The 18,802-nt window shown below is 37.4% G+C and overlaps 1 protein-coding gene across 2 annotated transcripts; it reads right to left on the bottom strand.

The window, feature by feature from the left end:
* Positions 1-3,988: 3,988 nt before the first annotated feature.
* On the bottom strand, positions 3,989-12,415 carry LOC115981840 (peroxisome biogenesis protein 22-like). 2 transcript variants are annotated; one of them, XM_031104229.1, is made up of 8 exons: positions 12,085-12,413; positions 11,776-11,907; positions 11,652-11,699; positions 9,517-9,573; positions 9,315-9,416; positions 6,114-6,179; positions 4,427-4,528; positions 3,989-4,304 (listed from the first exon to the last, which is right to left on the bottom strand). In XM_031104229.1, exons 1-8 carry the CDS (start codon positions 12,226-12,228, stop codon positions 4,191-4,193), a joined length of 765 nt encoding a protein of 254 aa, XP_030960089.1. In that variant the 5' UTR covers positions 12,229-12,413; the 3' UTR covers positions 3,989-4,190. The 2 variants fall into 2 exon arrangements, with proteins under 2 accessions (XP_030960089.1, XP_030960090.1); XM_031104230.1 differs by lacking the exon at positions 3,989-4,304 and adding an exon at positions 5,022-5,107 and having other exon boundaries at positions 4,442-4,528; positions 12,085-12,415.
* Positions 12,416-18,802: the final 6,387 nt, after the last annotated feature.

The following is an 18,802-nucleotide window of genomic DNA, read 5'->3' as shown; positions in this document are numbered from 1 at the left end:
CCAAAATATAAATGTGAAAATAAAAAGAAGAAAAAGAACGAACTCCCCTTGGGTTACCTCCCAAGTAGCGCCTTTGTTTATTTGTCGTTGGCTTGACTCAATGCTTCCTTCTTCAATCAGTATAAATCGGATCCTCAAGGTCCAATTTTGCCACATTCTCTACTTGGAAACCTTCATAGAAAGGCTTAAGTCTATGGCCATTCACCTTGAACACTTTGAAAGTTGCTAAACTTTGAATTTCAACTGCACCATGGGGAAAAACATTAGTAACAATAAAAGGTCCAATCCAAAGAGAACGCAACTTACCTGGAAACAAACGAAGCCGTGAATGGTATAGAAGGACTTTTTGATCAACTTTAAACTCCTTCCTAGAGATCATCTTGTCATGAAAAACCTTCGCCTTTTCCTTGTAAATCCTTGCACTCTCATAGGCATCATTGTGAATTTCCTCTAACTCTTGTAGTTGTAACTTCCTATGTTCTCCACTTTCATCCATCTTCATGTTGAAACTCTTGATAGCCCAATAAGCCTTGTGTTCTAACTCAACTGGAAGGTGGCATGGTTTCCCAAACACCAACTGATAAGGTGAAATACCAATAGGCATTTTATATGCAGTCCTATACGCCCACAAGGCATCATCCAAGCGCAAACTCCTGTGGGGAAGGGGATTCAAATCTGGAATGGGGGCCTACAAAAAAGAGGGTAGAGGTCTCTCATTAGAAACTGGTAACGTGATATGAGGAGCGTTACCTGACTGTTTGTAGCTTCGAAAAATCATTCAATGCTGCAACAGTTTCTTGCAAATTAGTACTCAAGGCTAACTCCTCATTTTCTTTCTCAAGATGCTTACTAATGGCAACTTCCATTCCATCTCTTCCATCAAGTTCAAAATCTTCCTATGCTAAAGAATCAATCACATCAATTGAATAAACAGGATTATCATCATCAGGATATTTCATGGCATCATAAATATTAAACTCAACAATTTCACCATCAAATTCCATGGTAAGTGTGCCACTATGAACATCTATATTAGTCTAGGATGTCTTTAAAAATGGTCTTCCTAACAAAATAGGAGTAGTTTGATCACCATTCTCCATATTAAGAACATAGAAATTAGCAGGGAAAACCAAATCATTAACTTGCACAAGAATATCCTTAACTACACCCTTAGGATAGGCAATAGATCTATCAGCCAGTTGAATCACAACCCTGGTTTTATTCAAAGGTCCAAGTTTCAAAGAAACATATATAGAATATGGCATGACATTGATAGAAGCTCCTAAATCCAAGGTTTTCAGACCCGGACCGTTCATTGAACCGTAAAAGGGAAAGGTTCAAGGTTTTTAAGGTCGAACCGAGGTCGAACCGTGATGAAGTCATAATTAATTTAATAATTATTTAAAATATATATAAAAATATTAAATTAGTAAAAAATAGAAAAATTAACTAAAATAGTCCAATTAAAACTATAAATCTGTATTTTAACTATGTCTAATATATCCATCTATAGCCCAAATATGAAATATCTATCCAATAATAATAATAATAATAATAATAATAATTTTTTTATAAAAAGAAAATTAAAAGCATCAGATTGTCTTTCCAAGTTCCACTTTCCAACATTCACGTGACCAGCTGTCTAGCTCACATTCACAAACCTAAAAAAGCACTAGAAACAAAAATGAATGAAATTAAAGGAATAGATAAAAAAGCAATACAAACAAAAGCAGATGAAGAAAGAATTGTGATGTTATATCCACAATATTTTTTGCAATATTTTTACAAGAATCACATCAAAATCTTATGTGGAAAGTTGTTACTAGTTCTAATTTGAACCCACCACTGAAATTATTTTTTTACTCACCAATATTAGCTAATAACAATCTATTACTTAAAATTTATTGTGAAAATATTGTAGTAGTATTTCTTAATTTGGATTTTTTATTCTTTATATTATTTCTCTTTCTTTCATTTCATTCTCCTCCACACACGTGTCCACTGTCCAATGATCTCTATCCCCCTTCTTTTATTTTCTTTTTCTCCTCAAGAACCTTAAAACATTCCAGCAACCTCATTTTCTTCACATCAGAGAAGAGAGAGAGAGAGAGAGAGAGAGAGGAGAGAAAAAAAGCAGGGTCAGATCGCCGAAAGGACAAAGCCGGTGGAGATCGGCGTTCACCATGTCCGTTGTTGCCCCACCACCGTTCGTCCTCCTCCCCACCACCAGACTGAGTCAGATCGCTGAAAGGACAAAGCCGGTGGAGATCGGTGTTCACCATGTCCGCTGCTGCCCCACCGCCGTTTGTCCTCCTCCCCACCACCAGACTGGGTCAGATCGGCTTGTTTTTCTGATTTTTTAATTTTTTTTTTTTCATATTTGCTTGTTCTGATTCAACTTTATTGTAAGAATTGGATTTTTTTTTTTTTTTTTGTGTTTTGTGTTTGGATTATGTGAGACATTTTTTAAGAGTGAAGCAAAGAGACTGAAACACTAAAGCAAAGAGACGTTTTTTGATCCCAGCAATTGTGTTTCTTTTTCTTTTGTGTTTCTGTGTTTTTTTTTTTTTTAATTTTTTTTTAAGGTTCAGATTCAAAGGGAACCGTGAGAAGCAGTCTGATCATGGTTCTCAGAACCGTGCGGTTGAACCGCTGTTCGAACGGTTCCCTGCTTTTTTGGCATAGACCGGTTCTTAAGCTTAAAAGAACTGTGATTGTGAGAGATTCACGGTTTTCCCGGTCGGACTGTACGGTCCGGTCCAAGTTTCAAAACCTTGCCTAAATCTAGCATGGCCTTCTCAAGTTAAGTGTTACCCATTGTACAAAGGATAGTAAACATACTTGGATCTTTGCACTTTACAGGGAGTTTTCTTTGAATAATTGCAGAAACATACTCCCCTACTCTCACCTTCTCACATCCTTTAAGTTTCTGTTTCCTCTTAATTGTACACAATTCCATTCCACAATTTTTTTTTTTTTTTTTGAGAAATGATATGTGAACATTATTTTTACAATATTTTTACAACAAATTCTAAATGGCAGGTTGTTACTGGTTGTTATTATTGAATTAAAAAAGTAATTTTAGTGTTAAATTCAAATTTGAACTAATAATAACTAATCACATATGATTTGTTGTGAAAATGTTGTAAAAATATTGTAGACGTAGCACATTTTTTTTTTTAATTCCTCCCTTGATTTCGACAACCACTATTTTTTTTTCCTCTCATTTTCGACAATGGCATTGCCACAATTGCCACAAAATTTTTTTTTTCCCTATTTCGGCAATGACATTGCCACAAACCAATTGTAACAATTTTTTTTTTCCTCCGATTTCAGCAATGCCATTGCCACAAATCCATTCCACAATTTTTTTTTTTTGGAGAAATGATATGTGCATACAATTTTTACAATATTTTTACAACAAATTCTAAGTGGCAGGTTGTTACTGGTTGTTATTGTTGGATTAAAAAAGTAATCTCGATGTTAAATTCAAATTTGAACTAATAATAACTAATTACCTATGATTTATTGTGAAAATGTTGTAAAAATATTGTAGACGTAGCACATTTTTTTTTTAATTCCTCCCCAGATTTCGACAACCACTATTTTTTTTTCCTCCCATTTTTAGCAATGGCATTGCCACAATTACCACAAATTCCCCCCCCCCTATTTCGGCAATGGCATTGCCACAATTGGTTTCCCTTTGGGCACCCGCCTAGCACTAGCACACTTCGAGCACTTAACACCCACTCGGTCAACAAGTTTGGGTAGCAGAATTTCGGTAATGTGATTACCGAAATTCAAAATTTTCTCTCTCTCACTTTTTCTCTTTCTCTCTCATACTTTTGTTGAATTTCGGCAACACCATTGCCGAAATTCACTCTCTTTCCTCAATTCCCAAAATAACTTGGAACAGTGCCTATAAAGCAAATAAACTCCAGATTCAACAATATTTAGCCAAAAGGCTCTTAAGTAAAGTACAAAAGACTCTTTAAGTAAAGTACACCTTTTATTTATTTAAGAAAATGAATCAGGACACTAATTGTAGTATACTGCGATTACAGCATAGTTGCTGCATAATACAATATCAATAACAATATGTACACAAGGGTAGCAATCTCTGAGAGTAGCGTGTAATAAACCTTCCTCGTTCCCTATTTCTCATTCTCTACATGTAAGATTTTCAAGGTCTACAGACTTTCTTCATTGAAAAAAGACTCCAAACTTTTTGAGTCAAAGATGTTTGACTCAGATGTCGAACTTGATCCAGAGGGCGAGATGTACAATTGGAATCTAATGAATTTCTACAGAAAATAAAAAACAGGTACAAAAATTAATTTTTTAGAAAGGAGAGGCAACAGATAAATGGAGGTGCAGAAAACCATTTTATCACTCTTGGGAAAAATAAATGAATTAGGGAACTTACAGCTAGCTGAGATAGAGTATCAGGATTTGTGTCAACATGCCAATCTGGCTCCAACTGCCGCACAAAAGACAGTCTTCCATTGTCTGTGCTACAGAATAGTACCTACAGAACAATAATATACATAGATTACGCCATCCATGTAAACTGAAGGATAAGTCGTTAACAAATGTAACTCTTATATTTTATAGGATTCAAGTTTGTCCAATTCTGTTTATCAAAAAAAAAGTTTGTCCAATTCTATAACAGTGCTAAGTCAAAGATACAAAGCGATATGACAGGAAACTGTATGGTATGTGAGCCCTACGCCAGTAAGGCACTTCTCTGAAAAGATGTGGTATACATGTACATTAAAGTACTGTATGGAAGGGAAAGAACTCTAGGTCTTCTACTGCAACAGAAATTCAACAAATTAACTAACACATTTAAAAGACGCACATAATCTCTTGTTTTATTCACTGGCAAGGAAAAACAATTTAAGCTATGTTCGTTTTATTAAACATAATTTCTATACTCATATGTAGCTTTGCTAAAGATAAAACTTTCCGTGTTTAAATTAAGATGAATGATTCTAACACGTTGAAAAGGGTAAACGGACCTCCTTTAGTAGCCTTTGACATTATATGTAGAGTTTTTTATGCCGGCCTCCATGTTTGTTTCACTCCAAGCTACTCCTTTTCTTACCTAAGATTTAACGTGTTAATGGCAAATGTAATTTATCAGCAAAAAGTGGTTATATAGTAAGGCATATTTTGAATAAAGGCAAGTCAGAAGTTACACAAATTTATGTGGCAAGAAAAAGTATCCTTAATCCTTATGTAGAGAAATATTAATCTTATTTAATTACCATCCAGTGACTCCAAATGATCGCTGACTAGCATTGGTGTCATTAGAGCCAAAAGAATTTAATTAAACTAAAAGTATATTTACAATCAAAAAGTTATGTAGTGAATTTGGACAAGTTTTTTAGTAAAAATAAACCATATATAAACTGTACAGGAGCTCAACCTAGAAAAGGCTTGAGGGTACTAGACATTCAAACTCAAGGTCTCAGGTTTGAGCACTCTTTAAAAAAAAAAAAAAAACCAAAATTTGAAGATGTTATGATGCAGGTTGTATTGATCTAGTTTAAATGTCCAATTTATTGTCATTTTCCCTTAAAAACTATCACTTTAATTGGTTTCAACCTATTCACTTGCATCAAGAGTCTTGTATCTCAACTAGCACTTCCTAGTGTTTCTAACGGAGACATCCAAGTTCAATTCCCCCACCCAAAAATTGAATTATCAAAAAAGCAAAAGACCTGTTCAATTGCAGATCCAAAATTATATTACCAAACTAGAAAGTTGACTAGTCACAATTCCAATGCTTCTATTTTTGGTCAAGTGAGGTTCTGGTGACTATGATATAAGTTTGAAGAAATTCAATTCAGATTATAGTCCTTCTGATTCCATATGAATAAGAAACAACGAATGTTGAGCATGGCAGTAATGCAGGCTACTACTAGCATGCACCATCATCTTAGTTTCTCCAAATTTGGTTTTGCCAAAATTGGAAGTGCAGAAGGTGTCCAGCATCTTTAGCATTGCTTTAAAAAATTTCTGCTAGTATCCTCATCTGAGGATTAGGAGGGAGTCTTGGCCGATTATATAGATAAATTAAAATACAAAGTCAAAAATTGTAAAGATACCTTGTCTTTCATCAGGCCTCCACTTTTGAAAAGACCAGTGTTTTCCAGAGCTAATAGAACCCTTTCCTGTAACATCAGAGCTTTAATGGTGAGCAATATAACTGCTTGAAAATAAAAAAGAATTCAACTAAAGTAAAAAGAATTAGAAGGTGACTCCAAAGCGCACATGCACGCACACACACATCTAGATAGCCAAATTGGAATCTATAAATAATATCGAGTTGCTGCAAAACTTTTGTGGTACCAGAGAACCCACAAGAAATCCTTTTAACCCCTAACACACATCTTGCTAATGACCGTATCAAGCCCACAATTCAGCTGCTCTCATTCTATTCCCCAAGGCTCTGAAACAGGTCAGGTTTGACTTTGATGAAATGATGCAGGCCAAGACTTGTAAGGGGTGGTTGAAACCAAGGGATTCAACCAAGAAAATGGGAAACTCCAAGGATGCCACTCAATTTGGGGTAGCAGACTTGCTCCACACTACTAAAAGCAAATGCTACTCAATGCGACCAACTTAATTAGAAGTAATAAGCCAACTAAACTCCAATTGTAAGAGCATTTCCATTGGGGATTGTAAATGGGAAATGTAGGGGAAATTTAGCATCAAGGCACAAAAAGAGCCCAGCAGCCAGACTTGTAAAATCTGAGAATTGCAATTTTTTTTTTGCAATTGTACTACAGTGCCATCCTAAATGTAGGATGGCACTGTAGCACAATTGTAAACCAAAATTATTGATATTTTATTCCTTTTTCATTTTTTGCTTTCACTGACTTTCTCTTTCAACTCATCCCTCTCTTTCACCGGTCACTCTCTTCTTCTTTTTCAGTTCTGATTCTCTCATTCAATCCCTCCCTCTCTCTCGTCCCTCTCTATGTGGATCGGTGCCCATGGGTCTGGTGGTGCGATAGCGTGGGCAGGTGGTGTGGCAAGTGGTTGTGGCGGTGTGGGCAGATGGTTGCGTCGGTGTGGGTTTGGTGGCTTCAGCAAGATCTCTTCCCCCCCCCCCCCTTTTTTTTTCTTCTTCCCTTGAATCAAGCCTCCGTTGGTCTCATAGTTTGGTGGAGCTCATGGTTTGATGTGGCAGATCGGGGTGGTGGTGGATCAATGGGTGGCGGTTGTGTTGTTGATGGTGGATTGAGGTGGAGCCGTGGTTTGTGGATTGGGGTGGTGCTTTTGTAGTCGGATGCCAAGCTAATCTCAAAGATTTTATATTCTAAATTGTAAGTTTAAACTGTGCTTAAATTGGGAGGTTGTTGTGTTGATGATGGTTGGGTTGAGATTTTGTGCTAGGGGTTTGTTTGGGGTTTGGGATGAGTTTCTGTATTGGGGATTTTGGGTCTGGGTTTTAGGTGGTGATTAGTGATTGAGAGAGAGAGGAAGAGAAAAATGAGATTGAGAGAAAAAAAAATTTTATTGCATAGATATATTATTTTAATATGTTGTATAGGAAAATAAAAGATATGATGTTGGGTGTGTTGTAAAATGGTATGGTATAATTGATAAAATAGCTTTTTAGGATGGTAAAATAGGATAGGATGGCATTTTCCATCGTGAATGCTCTAACACAAACTTGCAAATATTTTAGAATACCCTCTCTTCTCTTTCTCTTTGATATTTTATTGGAAATTACAAGGCATGACCAATCAAGACTTTCAATAAATGCTAAGCAACTTCCAAGGCGCTTACTAGATAGTGAAAAAATTTATTCCCTGGACACAACATACTACACACATTCTCACATAATCCAAAACTTACTAGATAATCAAAGACAATTGACAAATAGGATAGGATGGCATTTTCCATCGTGAATGCTCTAACACAAACTTGCAAATATTTTAGAATACCCTCTCTTCTCTTTCTCTTTGATATTTTATTGGAAATTACAAGGCATGACCAATCAAGACTTTCAATAAATGCTAAGCAACTTCCAAGGCGCTTACTAGATAGTGAAAAAATTTATTCCCTGGACACAACATACTACACACATTCTCACATAATCCAAAACTTACTAGATAATCAAAGACAATTGATAAATAACACTAATACCAGAAGAAATTAAAAACTTATTATAAATTTCAAGGCATCAAAACCTTCAATTTTTTCAAACACCTTGGTTGCCATCTGTCAACCCCATGCTCGTGTATCATGAAACCAGTCACAGAGGTCCAGATCACAAAACAAGCAACAACTCAACTAAAACCTAAAAGTGCACAAGCATTTACTTAATGATCAGGCCTAACATAAAAATGACATAGTACTCAACCCAAAAACAATTGAATTTCTTAGATGACGGGGCCCAAATTGAAATTTTTTTTATTGGTAAGTTACATACTCACCCAGTAGATCTTGAACCCACAATCTCACCCTCTAGGCCTCCAATCATTGAGGTCCAAATCACAAACCAAGCAAAAACTCAACTTAAACCTAAAAGTTCCAATGCATGCACTTAATGATTGGGCCTAACATGAAAATGACATGGTACCCAACCCAGAAACAAATGAATTTCTTAGATGATGGGGGCTAAAATGACAATTTTTTATTCGTAAGTTATACATTCATCTAGTAGATCTTGAACCCACAATCTCACCCTCCACCTTGCTTTTACAAAAAGATGAGATGCTATTTGAGCAAGAGCTCATTGGCCTCAAATGAAATTAACTTAGTACTTTGTCTAACAGCAAATAAATTTCTTAAAAATGAAATTAACTTAGTATTCAATCTAACAGCAAATACATCTCTTATGCTAATACCTAATTTGAAATTCAAGTGGCACTCAACTCAACATTCCCAATTTTTTTTTATAGGTAATCAAGTTTTTTTGCATAAAAAGTACATCGTGTTCACGATGATGAAAATTCCCAATTGTAACCACAAAATCTCACAAGTTCCATAATTCCCTTCCACTGCCCACTTCATTTTAGCCCAAAATAATTACTTACCTGTCCCAACACCTGAAAAAAAGGGCTCTTGTACAAACTACTTTATGAAGGTAAAATGCATTTATAGACCTTACGATATAAGAACTTTATGGCATATAACATAACGGATCTGCAAGAACTACATAGCTAATGTAATGAACATTACAGTCAAAAATAATAAATTAAGATTTTTAAATGACTATAATTATACTTCAGCATAAAATACTAGATCGTAGACATTCAGGTTTAGTTCAAAATGAAATATGAATTACTTCTTACCCCACTTTCATCATCAAGAATTCTTTCAATAAGATAGATGTCACAGAATCTACTGATTCCCAACAGCACTTCCACAACTGATGGCCTTAAAGTGGCATGATGCTACAAGAATAAAACATTTTAGTGTCAGATTTCACTCCTCTTTGAATAGACTAATGACTAAACATACAAAATATAACACGAAATGTATTCATCACTAGACCTGAAGTTCCTCAGGACTACTCTCTTCAAGAATTACACCAAGCAACTGACAAGTCATCTGCATGCAAAGAAAATCAAAAAAATTTGGATTTGAAAGTCTAACTTGTTCCCAAAAACCAAAGTGCTGCTGTGTGGAATATAGCCCTTTGTGCATCATGTGGACCATTTGGAGAGAATGTAAGAGTCAATTATTTAAGGGGGTCGACCGTTCTTTGCTGGATCTAAAGTTTTTCTTGCTGTGCACCTTGTACAATTAGATGGAGATTTGGAATAGCCATTCTTGGGGTAATTTGGTTTGTGTTTTTAAATGCTTATTCTTTTAGGTCATGCTCTTTTAGGTGTGTCTGAGTACACCACTTGTGTACAAAGGATGCTATGTAATATGTTTTCCTTTTTCATTTTTGATAAGTAATAAAATTATATTGAGAAAACGATTACTTCATATTCACGATGATGAACATAAGTAATCTTAAACCATTACAAAGAATTATAAAGAAAAATGAAGTGAGTTGTGGAAATTTATAATAAAACTACAATGAGTAACCCCATGCTTGAGACCAATCAAACAATGTTCACGTCAACAAGAATTGCAGCGGCTCTTGAGAACTTTCAATATTGTCAAATGGTAATTTCTTTTTCTAATAAAAGATTTTTTTTTTTTTAAAAAAAAAAAAAAAGTTAAAAAACAGAAACAAAAGCAAAAAACAATACAGGATTGAGAATGATCTCTAGGCTCAAAGATTAGATAAGAAAAGGCTACTTACAATGACTCAAAAGAGTTCGTTTATAATAACCTAATGTGATTAGTCACATGCTAGTCACATACCTTTCTAAAATACTCAAGACATGATAACAAATTAAATAGTAAATAAAGAACTGAAAAGACTAGCCTTATTATAAATACGGGAAAGAGAAAATAGACTACTCTCAGCTTTGGGCTTAGATGCTCCTGCATCAATAGGAGCAGAAGATAAATGGTTTCCCCACCATTTTTACATAAGCAACATCCATCCAAATACTATTTTTCTCTTTCTTAGGTTATCTACAGTCTGAATCTCCCCCAACCCATTGTCCAAGAAGGCCACACTAGGAGCTTTAACCTTCCAAATACTTCTCCAGAGAATAGAACCTACCCTATCCAAGCTCAACATTTACAACAATGAGGGGGAAAAAAGTCATACCTAATGCACAAAACTCCCAACTTTTGCAGGATCTCGGAGAGGTCATGGCCTTGCCTTACCAAACCCCCCCCCCCCCCCAATTGTTTTTGGAGAGGCTGATTCCTAGACTCATACCCATGACCAACAAGTGGAAGGCACTTGCCATCGCACTAAGGCCCAACATTTATGAGTAGAACAGAACAAATCAAGGAAATATAACAAAGAATCAATTCCCAATCTTGCACCTCCTTAGCTAAGCTAGGTCTCCAAAGGAAACTACCATGTTTCCCACCCGTAGAGTTTGCCACTGTAGCATTTCTATCTCTCATGATTACAAAAAGTCCTGGATCAATAAATCACAAAAGAGCCTAACAAAACCAAATTTCTCTTTCAGAACTTATTGGTGAACATCAAGAACTCTACATAATATTTTGCCACATACAAGTCCACGAATTAACAGTTTTATTTTTTATTTTTCTAGCTTTCCCTAAACCTTCATAGCATATAAAATTTCTCACTTGTCTTCTCAGATTGTCATCAAAACTTACAACTTATCATCCCTAGAGATTTGGGATTAGTTGCATGAATCTCATACCAAAAAATACATTTTCTTTAAATCCCCATCTTATACCAAAAATATTAAGACAGCTTTTTAAATGAACAATTCAAAGATTTCCAACAAGCAATAATGCTTTTTATGTTCTTTTATGCGTAGAGCATTGACAATGAAAGTTACCTCTTAACAGAAAAAATTAAGTAAATAAATCTTTCAATTACACAATTCCATGAAACTTATAATAATTTTAAAAACAACCACAAATATGTAAGTACTAATTAATTCTTCTTTTTTTTTTTTTTTTTTTAACATCCAAGTAAGAATGAGATCAATAATTAATATCATTTTATTCTATTCTATTCTATCCAATCCTTTCCTTTATAAAGTCCCAAACATAGTGTAAATCATCAACAAGAGTACCTTCCGAGCGCCATTTAATTTGTTTTTCACCGTTTGTCCAAGCACTACCTAAAAAGGAACAGCAAAAGCATATGATTCAGAATACAGAAGTTTAAAATGAACAATTCACTGTATCTGTATGTACCTTTGTTGCTTCAACAGCAGCATCACTCGTTTGTTTCTGTCGCCTTCTTTGCCCGGCAGTGGCTCTCACGAACTTCCAAGCAAAAACTGAAGCAATAACAAAACCTGCCAAGGCCCCAAGAGATCCAGCACTCTGAAAATTAGGAAATACCGTCAAGCAATACAAATTTTAACAAGATAGAAATATTGCACGGCAGGTGTTCGAAAAAATGCCAAAACCAAATTCTAACGTCCCAACCAACACATAACATAAATTGTGATGTAATTTCTGGGATTGTAAAACTTTGTAAAGGAAGCAGTAAAGAAGAACCTTGTGATTGGAAAGGATGACAAAGATTTTAGCAAATTTGCGAGTCAAGTGCCTGGAGAGTCTCTTGAGAAGGGGCGCTACTCCTATTTGCTGTGTCAGCGATAGCGATGATGATGATGATGATGATGATGATGATTCGCCCATCTATGATTTCTCTCTCTTTCTCTCTTTCTCTCGGATACACAAGTTGCAACGTATGTACAACAATTTAATAATACCAATCCTTTCTAAGTTCGTTTTCTGTCGCTGTGCTAATTGCCTGATTTCATGTTTTGTCAGTTAGGAAAAATAAGAACAGGACGGACAAGCAGAGGAAAACAGGCAAAATTTGGTATTTAGACTATTTGTAGAAATTTTTTTTGTGAATAGTATGCGCGTCAAACTATTTAGTCAGTTGGACTGATTTTGGAACTCGAGTTTGCCAAACTCGACTTTGGCCTGAAAAGCAAATACTATAACGGCATTTTTTTAGTGCCTATTTCAGCGTTTATATAAAACGCCACTATAGGGTACATATAGTGGCGTTTTCGACAAATACCACTAAAAAAAACGTCACTATAGTTTGAATTTTGGGTTGGAACTCGAGTTTACAAACTCGAGTTCCAAAATCAGTCTAACTAACTAAATAGTTTGACATGCATACTGTTCACAAAAAAAAATTCTAAAAACAGTCTAAATACCAAATTTTGCTGAGGAAAACAAGATTTGGGGGGAAGTTTTTTTTTAATCAACTTTGTTTGCTTTTTTGGAGCTTTGCTTGGATTTTTTTGAAAATAACTATAAAATTCAAACTATTTTATTAGTTAGCCAAGGTTTGAAACTATTTTGATATCTAACAAATTGAGACCAAAAGAGTCGATTTTGCTCTTTGAAATCAAGCAGAGAAGAGTTGAGTTTTAGTGAAATCGAGTGCTTCACACTCGAGTTCCATGCTCTCATGGAAATCGAGTCTCTGAGACTCGATTTCCATGGAACTCGACTCTTACCAACATGATTTAGGAAAACAAAATCGGTTTTGAAACCTTGCTAACTGATAAAATTGTTTGAGAAACCTTGCTAACTAATAAAATTGTTTAAGGGATTTGGTTATTTAGAAAAAAAAAAAAAAAAAAAATCCCTCACTTTCCTCAAGTCAAGTACTCTTTTTTTTTTTGGAGAAGAAGTCAAGTACTGTCATATTTCCTAACATATATAATGAAAAAGTTTGGCCACAAATTAGTTATAGTCTAATGCTATAACTTCTTTAAAAAAAATTAATATTATTATATATTTTGAAAATTTAACTGGATTGGGTTTCACAAAAAAAATTTAACTGGATTGCATGCTCTTTATACTCTTAACATACATGTCAAATTTTATGTCAATCGGATGTTATTTACTATATAATATATAAATTTATTTTTTATAGATAATTTTAAACTATAAAAACTTGCAATTTAAAAAATTGGTTAATGACATAGCTATTAATTTTTTATTTTCTGAAAATTTTGTAAGTATGGAGAAGATAAGAAAAAAATGTAACTTGATAGCGATCAAGGAATCAGTTAGTTGAACAGCACGGATCACGATGATGTTGAGAGCCTGAAAGATAAGAAATAGAAAGTTAGAGGAGACCGGGGTTGGCCGGTCAAAACTCCTCCGATGATGAAGTTAGTAACTCTCCTCTTAATAGAAAAATATTGTCGATAAAGAAGAAATACTCTGCCTTTTCTTGTCGGAGACTCATCTCTATTTATAGGTTTAGGGAGCGGTTATCCGTTGGATAACCTCCCCCAATTTTACGGAGTCTGGAGCGTACAATTTGATAACCGCTATAGCGGTTATCTTTGTCAAAACAGCCTTGCCCTCGTCCTAAGTGCTTCCTGGACGAGACTCTCTGGACGACAGTAATGTAGAATGCCTTGCAAAATTAGGACGATGTAACCTTTTCATGGACGACATCCATGGACGAGTAAGGAGTTGGCTTTTTTAGACACCATCAGTTGCCCCCTCGTCCATAGGTGTCGTCTTAAGGATAATTTGGGGGATTTTCAAAAATGTGTACTGTATGCCACGTGTCAAAATCTGACTGATGAATTGATGCGCTTGGTTCAATTTTCGAGATCTATGCCACGTGGCGCACTTTGGTTGGCTGCGTCGTTTCGCATCCCAAAGTTTTCAGCTTATAAATAGTTGAATTCCTCCAGTGCCCTTCACATTTCTGAGATTTCCCTCCCTGAGCATCCTCGTCTTAGATCCTCGTCTAGAAGCATCATCTCGTCCTTAATTCCCTCGTCTAGATTTCAGGTATTTCTTTACTCCTCGTTCTCAGATTTTAAGTTTTCTAAAATGTCTGAGACCGTTCTTTCCTCGTCTAGCAATAGTTTAGGCAAAGCCATAGACGAGTATCATGACCCAAGTAGTTTTAGTGGCTCTAGTGATAATAGTAATAGTACTAGTAGTGGAGGGAACACCACGGACGAGTATGTGTCTGGCGTCCCTGGGGTACCTTTAGACGTTCTCCAAGGACTCAAGACGAGGAGTGAGTCTGGATCCCAGGCAGGTACAAGTGCCCCCTCGTCCACAGTTCAGGACGAGGTTGAGGTAGTGTATAGCTGTGCCATAGGAGTAGAGTCCAAGACGGATGATAGGAGATTAGTTTTGCTTAAGAAATGGTACCAAATCCCAGACGACCTCAATCCTAGGTTAGCAGTTCGTGGGGAGTGGTGTTGTCAACCTCGTTTTGGGGTAGGTATTTACGAAGCCTATCTTTTAGGTGGACTTAGGTTACCTTTAAATGCTTTTACCAGAGAGTTACTCACTAGGTTAGGTATAGGTGTTTGTCAGCTTAACCCCAATGCGTGGAGGTTAGTAGTCTCCATGCAAGTTTTGTGGAGGGAGGTCTTTGAGGGGAACCGTCCTCTGACTGTGGACGAGTTCCTCTACTGTTACAAGCCTTCTGAGATTAATCAGCCCCTTGGCTTTTATCAATTCACAGCCAGAGGGAAAGATTATAGATTGATTAAGTCCATAGTTTCCTCGGATAGAACTGGAAGATGGAGTTCTTCTTCATCTCAGGTTTCTGGGCTAGACGCCCACTCGAGGTTTCTCAAGACCCATTTCCTCCCTACACAGGAGAGTTAGGGAACCTTCGTCCTGTAGGTATGCTTGTGTTTGTCATTTTACTGTGTTGTAATTATCCTTGTAGACGGCTAAATAATAAATTTTTTTTTTTTTAGGTGCTGGACGACCTCATCTGGATAGGTTTCATATTGAAAGAATTCAAAAGGTTCGTCTATATACGGATAGGGCTTTTCATTCTTTGGTAACCCTCCAACGTCTTGCCACTTGGGGTTTGGGTCCCAACCCGTCCAGTGAAGCCCTTGCACACGAGCTCACCACTCGTAGACGTAAGTCAGTATAATAGTTTCCCTTTTTTCCCTTTCCTTTTTTTTACTTAATATTTTTAACACCCCTTCTTTTTTCAGGAATAGCTACAATGAAGGAGAACAAGGGTAAAGAAGTTGTGAACGAGGCTGCTGTCACTGGGCAGGACGCACCTCAGTCTCACCCGTTCGTAGGTGAGAAAAGAAAAAACTTATCACTGGGAGTTGACCTGGGCAATCTTCCCAGCAGGCGCAGGGAGAAAAAGGTCGAACATAAGTCGTCCAAGCCCAAAGACGTTCAACCTGCGCCTACTATTCATGAGCCTGAAGACGTCCAGATCCTTGATTCTGAGCCCAAAGATTCACCCATGCAAGTCTCGTCCATAGTCAAGACGCCGTCCACGTCTCAACCTTCTCCCCAAGCACCTCAATACCTCATTGGGAACGAGGATCTGGCTTGGGAAAGATTTAAGATGGCTGTGACTGATGCGGACGTGTCTGCTTGTTACAACATGTCTTTGAAGGACTTCGAGCATTCTGGGGTGCATGATCTTTTCAAGGTATGTATGTTTACTTGGTGTTTTATTTTGTCTCGTCCTCTTTGATAAGCTTCCTAACTAAACCATTATTCAGGCCATGTCCAAGTTCATTGCTGCGTCCAAGCAAGCAACTGATCTGGACAAGACGAGGGTCTTGTTAGAGAAGAGAATCAAGAAAGTGAAGGACGAGAGCAAACGCTGGACTGAGGCAGCTGCTAAAGCCAACAAAGGGGCAAAGGAGCTGCAAAATCAAATTGAAGAGATGAAGACTGATGTTGTGGAGAAGGAAACTCGTCTTGATCACTTGCAAAAGAAGAATGACGAGCTGAGTGATCTTCTCAAGAAGGCCAAGGAAGACGCGGTTACAGAGTTCAAGGTGTCCAAGCAGTTCACTGATCTGCTGGATACTAACTATGCGGCTGGGTTTGAGGACTTCAGGATGGACGCCGTCGAGAACTTCCCTAGCATTGACTTCAGCTCTATTAAGCTCAATCTTAGTGGTGCTCCTACCAGCTCCCTCCTCCAGACGAGCTCAGAAGACGTTAATGTGAAGGATGACGCTACAACCCAGCCACTTCAGGACGAGCAGAACAAAGATGCCACACCAGCCTGATGCCTTTTTTTTTTTTTTTTTAATTTTAAGACTTGATGTAACTTTTTTTTTACCTCGTCCTTAGTTTATGGACGAGTTATCATGTAACTTAAGGGTGTTTGGACATTGGTCGTCCTCCCTTTAAACACTTATGTTTTCTTTTTGTTATATCAAGGACGAAAGTTATGCTTCTGCTTTAAAATTTCTTCTCGTCTATGAGGGTGATCTTATGAAATGCTTGGAACTTTATACTCGTCTTGGAGAAATCCCAGATGTCAGCATCACCCGTCTTGAGACTTCGCCTCTTTTTTGATTCTCTCTAATGCAAGACTTTGCATTCGTCCATGAGCTTAATTGCTCTGGAACGTTCTTGGTTAATTAACCAGAACATCGTCCTTGCATGTATTCGTCCATGTGTGGACGTGTAAATCTCACGTTTCAGTTGAGCTTTGTGGACGTATTATTGTTCGTCCGTGTTGTGGATGTACTATCTTCCATCCCGTCTACTTCAGGGACGGATGTTCTGTGGACGTGACATTTCAGGGAAAATTTTCTCGTCTACACTTGGGCGTGCATACATTTCCCTTGTTTGTCGAAGTTAAATCCCCGTGTCCGGAGATTTTCCTCGTCTTGGGCTTTTCAGCCTTGTGGTGAGTTAATTGGAACGAAAATAGCTTGGAGACTTAGAAATTTACACAATACTTTGTACATAACATAAACATTGTTTTCAGGTAAAGCATATACATATATTTATGCCTTTTTTATTAAGTACAAGCTCCATAAGTTCGTCCATAAACACCACAACATAAATAGTAAAGCCTTAACTTCGTCCACAACACACTAAATATAAATAGTAAAATAGTAGTTCCTAACACAACATTAAATATAAGTAGAATAAGTCTTCAGACAAGGTCCAGCCTCGTCTGTGGCCATACTTCCGTCTAGGCTGACTTTTACTGATAGTACCTCCTCAAGTGCTCCACGTTCCAAGGGTGCTCCAGTTTCCTCCCGTCCAGGGCCTCCAAGTAGTAGGATCATTGCCTTTTACAGTTGATAACTCTATAGGGCCCTTCCCAATTCGAGCCCAATTTCCCATGTGCTGGGTTCTTGGTTGCCAAAGAGACCTTTCTTAGGATGAGATCTCCTATGTTGAAACGCCTAGGCTTCACCATTGCGTCATATTGCCTAGCCATGAGGTTCTTGTACTTTGTTGTTCTGTATTCTGCGTTTGCCCTTACCTCGTCTACTAGATCAAGATTCAAACGGAGCTGTTCCTCATTGTCCTTATCTTTATACATCATCACCCTGTGATTGGCCATATGTACTTCTGCCGGTATGACTGCTTCGTTTCCATAAGTTAGCTTGAAAGGAGTTTCCCCCGTAGGGGTTCTCATCGTCGTCCTATAGGCCCATAGAACACCAGGTAACTCCTCTGGCCATACCCCCTTTGCCCTCTCAAGCCGGGTCTTGATGATTTTCAATAAGGATCGGTTTGCCACCTCAGCTTGACCATTGGCTTGAGGATGAGCGGGTGAGGAATAGTGATTCTGTATTCCAAAGTGTGCGCAGAAGTCCCTAAAGAGTGCGTTGTCAAACTGTCGTCCGTTATCAGATACCAATACCTTGGGCATTCCGAATCTGCATACAATGTTCTTCCACACGAAATGCTTAACATTTTGTTGTGTAATCGTCGCCAGAGGTTCAGCTTCCACCCATTTTGTGAAGTAATCGATGCCCACAACTAGAAATTTCATCTGCCTTATGCCCTGAGGAAAGGGACCCAAAATGTCTAGTCCTCATTGTGCAAAGGGCCACGGTGCCATCATCGGGGTGAGGTACTCTGATAGTTGTCTGGGGACGTTGCTAAATCGTTGACATTGGTCGTAGACCTTGACGTACGCTTTAGCATCAGCTTGCATATTTAGCCAGTAATACCCTGCACAGACGACCTTGGAGACAAGGGACCTGGCTCCGGAGTGATTGCCACATGCTCCTTCATGAACTTCCCTCAGCACGTAGTTTGCTTCGTCCGGAGCCAAGCACCTAAGATAAGGTTGAGAAAAGCCCCTCTTGTATAACACTTCGTTCAGAAGTAGATATCTAGCCGATCTCACCCTTAGCTTCCTTGCTTCATCTTTCTCTTCTGGTAGCTGTCCAACTTTCAGGTATGATATAATCGGGGTCATCCAGTTTCCTCTATTTTCCACCTGTTGTACTTCTGG

Source organism: Quercus lobata, chromosome 3 (genome assembly GCF_001633185.2).
Source record: "Quercus lobata isolate SW786 chromosome 3, ValleyOak3.0 Primary Assembly, whole genome shotgun sequence".
Lineage (NCBI taxonomy): Eukaryota > Viridiplantae > Streptophyta > Magnoliopsida > Fagales > Fagaceae > Quercus > Quercus lobata.
Note: the sequence above shows the minus strand (reverse complement) of the source record. Positions and strands in the feature narration are given on the sequence as shown.

Bases quoted from the DNA above. Each gene is read 5' to 3' on its own strand.
- LOC115981840 (XM_031104229.1), bottom strand. From the start codon at position 12,228: ATGGGCGAATCATCATCATCATCATCATCATCATCATCGCTATCGCTG. The intron at 11,908-12,084 runs GTTCTTCTTTAC...CCTAATTTTCAG, and splicing joins TCATCCTTTCCAATCACAAG to AGTGCTGGATCTCTTGGGGC. The intron at 9,417-9,516 runs GTCTAGTGATGA...TTATTCTTGTAG, and splicing joins GTAGTCCTGAGGAACTTCAG to CATCATGCCACTTTAAGGCC.